Source organism: Accipiter gentilis, chromosome 2, assembly GCF_929443795.1.
Source record: "Accipiter gentilis chromosome 2, bAccGen1.1, whole genome shotgun sequence".
NCBI classification, from domain to species: domain Eukaryota; kingdom Metazoa; phylum Chordata; class Aves; order Accipitriformes; family Accipitridae; genus Astur; species Astur gentilis.
In genome coordinates, this window is record NC_064881.1 from 19330088 (window position 1) to 19341482 (window position 11395).

At 39.7% G+C, this 11395-nt stretch overlaps 1 protein-coding gene across 1 annotated transcript in view; it reads right to left on the reverse strand.

Annotated features, from left to right (window-relative positions):
* TRPA1 (transient receptor potential cation channel subfamily A member 1) overlaps nucleotides 1-9843 on the reverse strand; it is a 36698-nt gene extending 26855 nt beyond the window's left edge. Inside the window, exons 1-7 of the mRNA XM_049823774.1 lie at nucleotides 9718-9843; nucleotides 7162-7324; nucleotides 5646-5821; nucleotides 3765-3872; nucleotides 3230-3338; nucleotides 2729-2874; nucleotides 1149-1285 (exon numbers count right to left, since the gene is read on the reverse strand). Coding sequence (XP_049679731.1) covers nucleotides 1149-1285; nucleotides 2729-2874; nucleotides 3230-3338; nucleotides 3765-3872; nucleotides 5646-5821; nucleotides 7162-7324; nucleotides 9718-9837 — 959 coding nt within the window. The 5' untranslated portion in view covers nucleotides 9838-9843. The remainder of the gene's footprint in view (nucleotides 1-1148; nucleotides 1286-2728; nucleotides 2875-3229; nucleotides 3339-3764; nucleotides 3873-5645; nucleotides 5822-7161; nucleotides 7325-9717) is intronic.
* Nucleotides 9844-11395: the final 1552 nt, after the last annotated feature.

Consider the following 11395-nt stretch of genomic DNA (forward strand, 5'->3'; position numbering starts at 1 on the left):
TAATGTTCCTTATCAGTTTATTTGTATTCTGAGACATTTGGGTGACTTTCTACCTTTCTGATGATTCTTGATAATATTTTTTTTTCCTATTTCACAGACACAGTGAGTAAAAGAATGTCATTCTTTTCCCAAGTTTTTTCCAAGGACAGTCATTTTCATGGATATGACAGCCAGTTATCTATCAAGTAGTATGTTGTGTCTGCACAATTTTCTTTGGCATTCTGTCATCACTTTGTATTCAATCACATTCTATCATGGTTGCATTTCCAAGTGTACCCAAACCTTATCTTAACTTTACAACACACTCTCCTTTTAATGTCTTCAATTATCTTTGAATCATTCCACTTTATACCGTGTCCAACAAACAATCACCTCCACTGTCTCTGACTTTCTACCTGTTATTTCATATTGTAATACTCCTTGTAGAGTAACACTGTAAAATTATTACACTTAAATGCAGTGAGACACATATTTCATGCAAAAAAGTATAGATGAGGAAATATACTATCTTCCATACAGTTTGTAGCCAGCACATTTAACTAAGCGTCTTTCTGCTATAGGAGACTGAGGAAACTCCTCCACATGCTAGTGCTCTTGTTTCAAACAGACTGTGAAAGACTCTAAGTCTACAGGATTATTACATACACAAATGCCATCTGCAACTTTGTAGTCATAGGGAATTGTACCAACATCTACTTGGAACTGATCAGGTATAACATAATCTTTTTTGGGGAAAAAAAAATATTGTTTAAATTATTTTCCATTCATTTTCTGGGGAACATAACCTCATTAGATGAGGGCATTTGTTCCACAACCTTAAAAGCTGTTAACAATTCCATAAACTTGTTCACCTACTACTTCACTGGAGTAAATTTTCAATACAAACTGTTAGTGACCATTCCTTGACATGGTGCCAAGGTAACTGGAATTGTTTTGATTTTGTTATCAGCACCAAAACCTTTAACGTTCTGACAAATTACTGACTCTTTCATGTTGTACTAAAACCATCCTCCATCCCATGGAGGAGTTCCAACCCCTCAGGAAGGGTGTTCCAAAGTATACTCTATAAAGTATAACTGGATGCTGAGAATAACTAAGAATATCACAGCTCACAATTTATAGTGAAGTCTGGCAGAGCAGCGTCCTACCTGTGAAGCAATGTTTCCTTATTCCCATCTACAGCATCAATAATGGATTCCTCACCAGCATAGGATGACATCATTAACTTTACAATCTCAGTTGCTCCTTGAGTGGCAGCAAAATGAAGTGCTGTGCATTTTTCATTCTGTAAATGGGCAAATAAAACAACATTTAAATATTTAAACCCAACAACCTAACCTCCAACCTGTTAAACACACTAGTGATCTAGCCCAGGATTTGTAATTCCTAAATGACTAAATTTCCATGCAAGAAATGAAACTTTAGTCTTTAACTAAACAGTGGAACTCTAAAGAGAGCTTAAAGACCAGAAAAGACTAAAGAGATAGTTTTAAAGCTTATTATTATTCTATGCCAAGTCCCTAAGATATGAGATAATTACACTCTTAAGAATCTTTTGTAACTTAATAAACAGACACACACAGCACCCTTCAATGCAAGAGATGAAGCAAAGGAAAACTACAGAAAACCATAGGAAGACCAGTACAAATGAATGTGGAAACAAATCTGCCTACATCATACAGAAAATGGATTATTTTAAAATGTTTTTTACTTCCTTAAATGGAATCTTCCTCAGAAGTTGTTCTTTAAAAAAAAATTTCTGCAGGTTGCAAATAACTTGGTCTAATATGTTATTAAACTATTATAAGCCGGACAGTCATAAAATTATTAAGCAATAAATAAATTATTAGAACAATATTTCCAAAACCAGGATTTCATTTAGCAAGATGGGACAAACTGGCTTTTATACATGACTGAGGGTTTTGACCTTTTTAGATCAGGAACGTTTCAGTGAATGCATTGGAATGGGCTTTTCCACAATGCCATAGGCTTTCTCAAAACAGTCTTATGCATCACAAAATCAGCAGCATAAATTATCTCATTCAAAAGCTGTTCAGAGAATCAAACCAATAAAAATAAAAAGGCTAATCCATGTTTATCTTTGCGCTCATGAGTTGTTGATTTCAGCCTTGCCAACAATTTGATTAATGATAGATATTTTCAGAAATGTTTATTCACCATGAAGCTGGGCACAGGCCCTTACACCCAACAGTATCATGGTAGCAGCAGTAGTATCACAATTTGTGCTTGCTTACAAAGAAGATACCAGAAAGGCCAGGGCAAAGCTGAAGATAAACAAAAATGATGAGGAAGGGTCAGATTGAAGATCCCATTTATGGGAAGGGATGATAGCAGTTGCATAGTAAAGAGTTTGTGAAGAAGGCTGTAGCATTCTTCAGAGTGCTCTCCCAGATTCCGTCTGTTTGTGACTGAAGGATGTCCTGAGCCAGAGGGGATGTTGTTGTATTCAGTAGCTGAGGATTGATTTTTCTTCTATAGATCTGCCCAAATGCATTTTGTATCTATGAAAACTTTTCATACCCACAACATCCTATGTAACTTGCGTAAAGAAACCTGACATTTTGCCTGATTTGACCTAGAGACTTATCATTTGCTGCTCCCTAGGTTTTGCATTGGAAGAGACAATGAGCAATGATTATCTGCTCATCTCTTTTTCATACCACTCAGAGATTTGGAGATACCTAGGTTTTCTCCACTTGAGTTTTACCTGTTTTAGATCAATTTGGGCTCCAAATTCAATGCACATTTTAATCATCTCAAGGTCCCCACTTTGAACTGCTAAATGAAGTGGACTGCACTTTCCATTATTGGTAAAATTGATGTGGGTTTTAGCAGAGTGACCCAATTCTTCACCTAAGAGATGAAAATAAATAGAATTTTTTAAAGGGAGAATGAGATAACAGAAGATATAAAGGCTTTCAAAGCAAGTATATTAACTGTGGAATAATATCCTTCCCCCTCAAAATATGAACCTTTCACATCTGTCATTAAACAATGGATGGACACACATTTAGGAAAGCAGTTAAGCTGCTGCTCCAATCCTACAAAAGTTATAAATTGCCCATAGGAATAATTGCATTAACTTCTTGCAAGTTCAGTCACAGTTGTAAGTGCTTGTTTTCACAGTTCTTTGAGAATTAAAGGAGTAAATTGGTAACGGTACTATAAATAATAAAGCCTACTGACTGCTTGGGAACAACGTATTTACCTTTTTTTAAAAGAATTTCCATACACGTTTTTGCACCCGAAAATGCAGCTGCATGGATAGGCATACATCCTGTTTTGTTTGGTTTACATATTTTCCCTCCATTTTCAATCTGAAAAATAATGCCTGGATATAGCTTAATGACATACAGAAGATTCTGACTAATAAACATACCATTACAGATATAGTCTCCTGGGTAGCTGTCTCTTTTTCTTATGTTGTATATGCACTGTGAAGTTTATGTACAAACATCTTTTGCATGTTATATCCATACATCTATACATAAATGTGCTTCATTTTGTGTTCTCATGACCTTCAAAATCAGCTGAAGTTTTTTCTTAAGTTTGCCTCGCATATATACTCAGATGTATTTATATATGCTCTTAAATATGTTTCTTAGTAACCTATGCAAAGTAACTTGAATACTAGGTCCATGATTAACCTTCCTCCATTGAACAAAGACAGAACACAGAAACAGAATAACACTGCATCAAGGTAAACAGAATCGCATCAAAAGGTGATGGATAATTATACCTACCAGGATTGTCAGTGCTTCAGGATTATCCTTGTAACATGCTACAATTATAGGTGTGTTCCCTGCTTCACCTTCCAAATTAACATCTGTACTGCTATGCTGGACCAAAATCTAAGTGTTTAAGAAAACATTCAGTCAACCATAAGCCAAACACAACAAAGGCCTATTCCATTACTTTTGTTGTTTATCACCCATAGCACTCTTGCAACTTGTTCTTTTTGAATGCTAGCAGCCCACAATGCTTAGGCAGAGGAGGGACAAAATGCGGGACAACATAAAAATTTGCAGGTGAAAAATGCAGGTGAGAACAGACAAAGCAAAGTAAAATTCTTTACAGCAGACACCTGAGTACCTAGGATAAATACTGCACATAGCTGCAGAGCATCTTAAAGTTTTATTTAACAATTTCCCTAATACAGGGAGAAAATCTTTTCTGTAGCAAATTGCAGGTGGGAATTTTCAACTGAAGTTTGTTATAACGTCTTGTAATATTTTCTATTCCCTGGGAAGTAGCAATGTAGTAGATCCTGCTCAATTTGGCATCTATAGGACAGTTCTATAAAATAAAAGGAAACAGGACTTGATCAAAACAGGGACCCTTCCAGCCCTGAATTCCTGCTTCAGTCCCTATGTTAACAGCTAGCACTGACGTATCAGTATCACCAAGCAGTATGACTGCTTCCAGCATTTTTTGAGAAGCCAGGGATCTGGAAATTATAATGACCATACTGCACTGAATATTTATTACTCTATCTACATATTTATTTAATTATCTTTCAGTAATCTCAATCACTTTTTCTGTACTGGAGGAACTGGCACATTTTAATCACTCTCAGGCAATTTAACAATAGAAACCAAAGAAGAATTAGCTTGAATAAACAACAGAATGGGGAAAAAATGAGAGCACGTATTTAGTTGAGAGCAGAGCTGTAAAATAACCCAAATCCAAACTTGATACAAAGCCCATTTTAAAAATGTCACTGTATTTCAGATTTTATTGTTCTTAATTAATAATAAATACAAATTTGGTAAAAGATGTGAGAACAGTGAAATATTTTACCACTGAAAAGTATTTTAAGTCTTGAATACAGGAATATGTTTTTCTTTCTTTTGGTTCAACGAACTAGAAAAAGAGACAACTTTAAAGGTAAAAGCAGGTGATGTGGTGTTAAGGTTGTATTTGCCTAGTAAATTCAAGAACTTTACAAATTCTAAAATCCTATCCAAATGCCACATATGAAGTGAAAACATTCTCATTGCACTTGGACAAATGATGAAAAAAAATGATGCTGCTTAAAATCTCAATGCAGTTGCTATTTTATAAAGTTCAAAATGGACACTAGTAATTTCTTCACAATATGTTTTTGTGATTTTTAATTGCAGATTTAGTTCTGCTATTATTGAAATGATTATTAAAATGTTGGGTTTTAAGAACTGCGTTTTCTGACTAGTTTTAATCTGGTTTTCATAAAAAAAATACACTAGTTTCAAGAAAATGTTGTTACTTCTATGACTCCCTATACAATTGAAAAAAAAAAAAAAATTAGAATGTAAACATTTGAAATAACACATGCCTACAGGAAATTTTAGTGTTAAAAAAAACCTTTTTAAAGAAAATTCCTTATGTTTGGAAAATGTAAAAGAACTCTTCATGAAACATAACGACTACTATCATAGCACAAATATCAGTATTTATACAATCAGTAAGTTAGCTGTGCTAAGAAGACACAGACATTTTTATGAGCATCATATGTTACACATCCAGCTCGCTAAACAAAGCATATGAGGAGATACAGCATATATAAACAAGGTCTTGGTGCTCTGCACGCAGCTGCTGCTGAGCTACTTGTCAAATCTGTATGTTTATGTGGACTTTAGACTTACCTTAACAATTTCATTATGCAGGGACTGCACGGCCATATGCAAAGGTGCCATCATATTGGAATTGAGAATGTTTGGATTGGCTCCTCTGCTAAGAAGCAAGCTAACACTTTCAACCTGGTTTTTCTTTGTGGCCCAGTGCAGCGGGGTATTTCCAGAAGAATCCATCACATTTAATACTAGGTCAAAGGAGAGAAAACAAAACAAACCAAAGCAAAACCATCAAATGTTCTGATCCCACTGGGAAAAAAAAAGCACATCTTCAATGGAGCTTTAGGTCTGTGCAACTGCATTTCTTTAAAGAGAAAAAATTGATTAATTATTGTGCTGAATACACTGTACTAGTTAGAGAAAATGTTCTATTAAAGACATTAATATACTAAAATAGCAGAGAGAAAGCTTGATAAGGTTAGCAAATAGCAATAAAGCTTCCTATGGGATCTTTTGAAATTATAGTAGTGGAGAGATGGGAGAGGTGAAACAACTGTCTATTTCCCATTGTTATACACCTTTTTTCTCCCCCCCCAAGAGTTACTTGATTTCCCTCTTTCCTTGACTTTTCACTTTCCTACCTTCTTTGACTTTGCAGTTATTGCTTTAGAGGCTGCACAGAACAAGTGAGTGTGAACAACTAAAATAAGAGATAATAAATCAGTGCTTGCAAATTAAAAGATTAAAGACCATACCTATTCTGATTCACTTACAAACAGAGAGGTAAATCAATTCACACCTGTTATAAAACTGGTCTGTTCTACACATGTATTTTGAGCTTCAAAATTGGAACTAAACTTCAAAAATATCTTTAAAAATTAAGACAAAAATTATATATTGAAAAGAAAAAGAATATTTTTCAGAGAGAATAATCTAAAAGTGGATTGGCCATCATTAGGTGAAAAAATGAGCTTTTTAGGACCATTGTATGTTTACTCAGTAGCCCACAGTCGTTGGAGTTGTACATAGTTTCACAATGCTTATTAATAACTACTAAACAATATCTTTTACACAGAGTGTTTCTCAATCATTCAAGTCCCCATGTTCTCCTTCTTATCACTTCTTCCCTAAATATCTTCAGATGGCCTACCTCATCAAATGTTTATTCTTCCTCACTATTAAGTTAACAAGTTGTGATGACAGCTTGAATGACAAGTATGAGAAACCAAATGAATTCTTTTACATTTCTGGTATTTTAAATGTAACGAAAGTTACATAATGTATACAAGGAAGATAAAGAGTCAGGCCTACTGTACTTCACTGCAGTTTTCTTTTTCATATTTGAAGACTGTAAATCTGAGTCCCAAACAAAATAAGATATACTGAAAGAGAGAAAACAGCCCTAACATAACCAGGGCGATCCAAAGCACATCTGGGAAGCTGCAAACTGTGGCAGACGGTTTGAACTATATTTAAATCTATACATGTAGATAACACATACCAGTTCTGTTTCAGTTGGGTAACAAACACTTTGATTATTGAACTTTTTTATTCTGTTAATTAAAATAGTTCATAAAATGTGTGTTACCTTCACAGGAAGAATCGTCTATGATCAACTGCATTAATTCTATTTGACCTCCTTCTGCAGCATGATGCAGTGGAGTGGCATTTAATTCATCCACTTTCGTAAGCCCAGAACGATTCTTCTTAATGAAGCTCCGTAGCCTACAGGCACTTCCATCTGAAATCACCTATTTTGGACACAAATATTCTCATTTTCCTAATAGGCAATGTTAGCAACGTTGTAATATGTTACTGTGGGCATGTTACCACTCAATAATTCTCTCCCAGCTCTTTAGTTTCATACAGACGTATACAAATCCTGATCAGACTGAGTCAACACTGAAACTCAGATTGATTAGACTGATTGCAAGATCAGATCCAGTTAAGAAACAATGCAAAAATTAACAAAAATGGAAATTACCTTGAATACATTATTTTGTCTTCTGTAGTGAGTTCAAGATATTCCCTCCACCACAGAAAATCTCAAACAAGCAAATTAATCACTTACTGTTTTATATTCTCTCCAGCTGTGGCCACATCAAATGAATTCAACAGAGAGGAAAAATTAATAATCTTGATAAATTAATTTTCTAGACCTTTCTACAGAGACTGATATTATATCCTGGACTTTAAAGTTTAGCTGTTGGGTTTCTGTGATGTTCTTTATGTCAGAGCAACCAATTGCAGTAGAATAGCAGGAATTTAAAAATAAGTTATTAAAAAGAGAGAATAAAAAAAGAAAGCCAATTCAACAAAATTGGGGGGGGGGGGGGGGGGGGGGAAGAGAATGCATATCAAAACTAATGCAAACCTTCCCAAAGTTGTGTAAGCAAGCAAAGGGTAAAAAAAGGAAATCCCCTAAAAATCACCGTTCCCTCCTCAGCTGCAGAAGAAAAGGAAAAGTTTGCTCTCCAGGATCCCCAAGCCACAAAGACTCAACAGTTTTTGCTGTCATTAAGCAAATATACATTATGGGGCAGCCCACTCATACGTTTAAGCATGTGTTTAACTTCTTTCAGCTTAATAGTCCCATTGACCTCAGTGACATTACTGATGTGAATAATGTTACAAATGTGTTTAAAGATTTAGAAGACTGAGGCCAAATACAAGACGTAGTGTCTGTTTCAAAAGTGCAATTAGAAAAAGCTAACAGAAAGCAGGGGAGATCATTGTGGAAAGGGTATTTAAGATGACTCAACTGTCATAAAAATAAGAGGTCAATTACATACATAAATATCTATACATTTTATACACATCAAAAAGCTATGTAAGAAAACCTTATTATAAAGCCCAGTACCTTCTATTACTTATATTCTAACTTAATTTTAATTGTAATGAATTTCAAATCTTTCTATTGATTTAGACCACATTTTGCCACTCTTTACATTGGAATTTTTTGTCAATGTAAGACAAAATATGGCCGAAATGTGGCATGAGGAAAATTTCTACCAACAAAAATAAGATTTTTCAGCCAATACTTCAGTGTTTCATTAACAAAACAGGAAAGGAAGGTATCAGTTAGGTGTTCTCAGTATTTCAGTTGGTTCAAAAGTAGCAAAGCAAGCTATTTTAAACAAAGAGCAGCTCCTTTGCACTTTGTCTGAAGAGCTCTGTAGTGGCAGATCACCCTCCGGAGTGACAAGCTGTGTTATGCTGAAGACGTGTGGCTCAGGGATGCAGCTAGCACACAGCAAACAAGTCTGGAAATGATCTCAAGAGGTTTTTAAACCCATCCACATACTTTGCCAAATTTGTTTAGCCTGCTCTTAAAAATCTTCAAAGTTACCCAACTCATCCGTCCGGTAAGCAACCGCTTCCTTTGCTTAATTATGCTTACCCTTAAAAAAGGCTTCCCTAACGTTTGGTCTAGGTGTCCCTAGCTGCAACATAAAATACATCACTTCTTGTCCTACTCTCAATGGAAAAGGGAAGAGGTTATACCCTTCCTCATGCAGCAATTTTGCATCTGTAGGTTGTGCTGCTGCTTCCCTTGCCCTTCATAACGGTTCCAGTGGTTCTTAACTTTCCTTTCGTGACATTTTTTCTCGATGGCTTACTCAATCCCAACCACGACCTCCCTCTAAGTAAGAGAGGGACTCTCTCTGGGGAGCCATGCCCCAGGGGCATGTGAGCCCCACGGCAGCCATGTGCCCCCACCACCCACCCCTCATCCTCCTTCGCCTGCCCCCCTCCCGCCTTCCCGCTCGCCCCGGTCCAGACTTGGCCACGCAACAGCACGGCCTTCCGCGCCTTCATCCCCCTCGGCCAGGGCGGCTCCCAGCCCGTCTCCCGCTCCTCACAGCTCTTCCCTCACGGCTCCGCTGACGAGCGTCCCGGCAGAAAGCGCCTCTGGGACGTAACTACCGCCCAGCCCGCACGGCTGCCTCCGGAGCCCCATCTCACCCTCGCCCACCTCGCTCTCCGCCTTCACCCTTCCTCGTCCCGACGCCCTCACACGAGCCCCGTTCTTGGGCACCATCTTGTCCCACTCCCACGGCGGCCTCGGTGCCTCGGGCAGCCCCGAGGCTGTCCCCTCACACTCGCCCCCAGCCCTCGGGACCGCCGCCCCCTCCGCACGCACCTTGAAGACATCCTGCGAGGCGACGGAGGCGGCATCCGCCTCGCAGACGACGCCCTGGTAGGAGCTGGAGACGGCCGCCTTCTCCCGCGACTGGCAGAGCCGCAGCAGAGACCGCTTCATGGCGCCCGCCCGCTCCGGAGACCTGCGAGGCGAGAGACCGAGTGACCGCCGGTGCCGAGGCCGCGCCCGGCCACCCCGCCGAAGCGGCGGCGGCGGCGGGAGGCGGGGGAAGCGGGCGGGGGCGGCCCCCCGCCGACAGGCAGGTCCCGGGCGGTCCCCGGGGGCGCGAAGCCCCGGTCCCCTCAGGGGCCACCGCCTAAACTAGTGCTGGCTGGGCGCCCGGCGGGTGGGCGGCTGTGTCCCGTCCCCCCCCGCTGCCGGCGGGGGAGCTGCGGCGGCTGGAGGCGCCGCCGCCGAGCGTTCGCTGCGGGAGAGGGCTACGCGATCAGCGCTGGGTTTTGGGAGGGTTTGTCGGTGTTTTTTCTTTCCCCGAGTATCTGACAGAGACGGAGGCCCCTGGAGAGGACTCCAGGGACCTGCAGCACGGAGAGCGCGATGTGCAAAAATTTAAATATTAAATAAATGCAGGGCGAAACGGGAGCGGCGAAGCGGGACTGTTGGCAGCGCCCGTGGCGCAACTTGTGAGGGGAGGGTGGGTGGGAAGCTGAAGCTGTCCCGCCCGGGCTCGGCGCCGTGGGGCGGTCGGGCCGTGCTGCTGCGGTGCCGAGGGCACTGCTCTACGCCGGCCTCGCAGCTTGAGAGTAGCTAGTTGAGTTTTCTGCGATTGACTTCTCAGCTTTTACTTTGTAGTCGCAAAATTTTCTCGTGGAATTCGTTTCACCAGCAAATTCGGAGCAGTGTAGGAAAGCTATAGGAAGAGCGTAGAAAGAAGCAGCACAAAAGTGTTCCAAAGGGTTAATTACTAAAGCGACTTTAACTGAGTCATTCTTGCTGAATCTTGTAACAGAAACATTTTTAACTCGGAGAACTAACAGTTTACTTCATGTGGTAAGAGCAGACCTACCGAAGGTCAGGTTAGCAGCTGGGGCAGACGCTGAGGAAAAGCAATAGGAGGCTTAGGGGATGACTTTTTGCCATTTTATGGCAATTAGCAGCTTAAGGACTGCCAGAACCAGGTGCCGCACCCAGTACAGCCTGTTTAATTGCTGTCAACTGGCAATTCTCCCTTACTTTGCTCATGTCCTTTTTGAACCCTTTTTATACTGTCCATGCCACAACGTCCTGTGACACTAAGTGCCATAATTTCATTATGTGTTTATGAAAAATACTTGTACCACTAGCTTCACTTAGTGCTCCCTAGTGTTTTTGAGAAATGGAGAGTTCCCCGTTTTTTTATCCCTGTCAACGCTCATAATTTCATAAAGTTCTTCCAGCTCTTTGCTCACTGATGGGGCTTCATTCATATGGTTTTTCTTCTTAGGGATGCCATTTTGTATCTCTGAACATCCTCATCCTGCTAGCCTGCCTGCATCTTTTCCATGTTCCTTTTGAAATGGGATGGCAACGCCTACGTGCTCAAGTCAATGTATCTTTGAGCAATAGTACTAAGTGTTCAATTTTTAATTAATTCCTCTCCTAAAAGCTCACAAAGGTATTTGCTTTTTTTTTTTTGAATGCCACTGAGCTAAGTCTCCCGAGAATTTTTGCTGCTCCACCA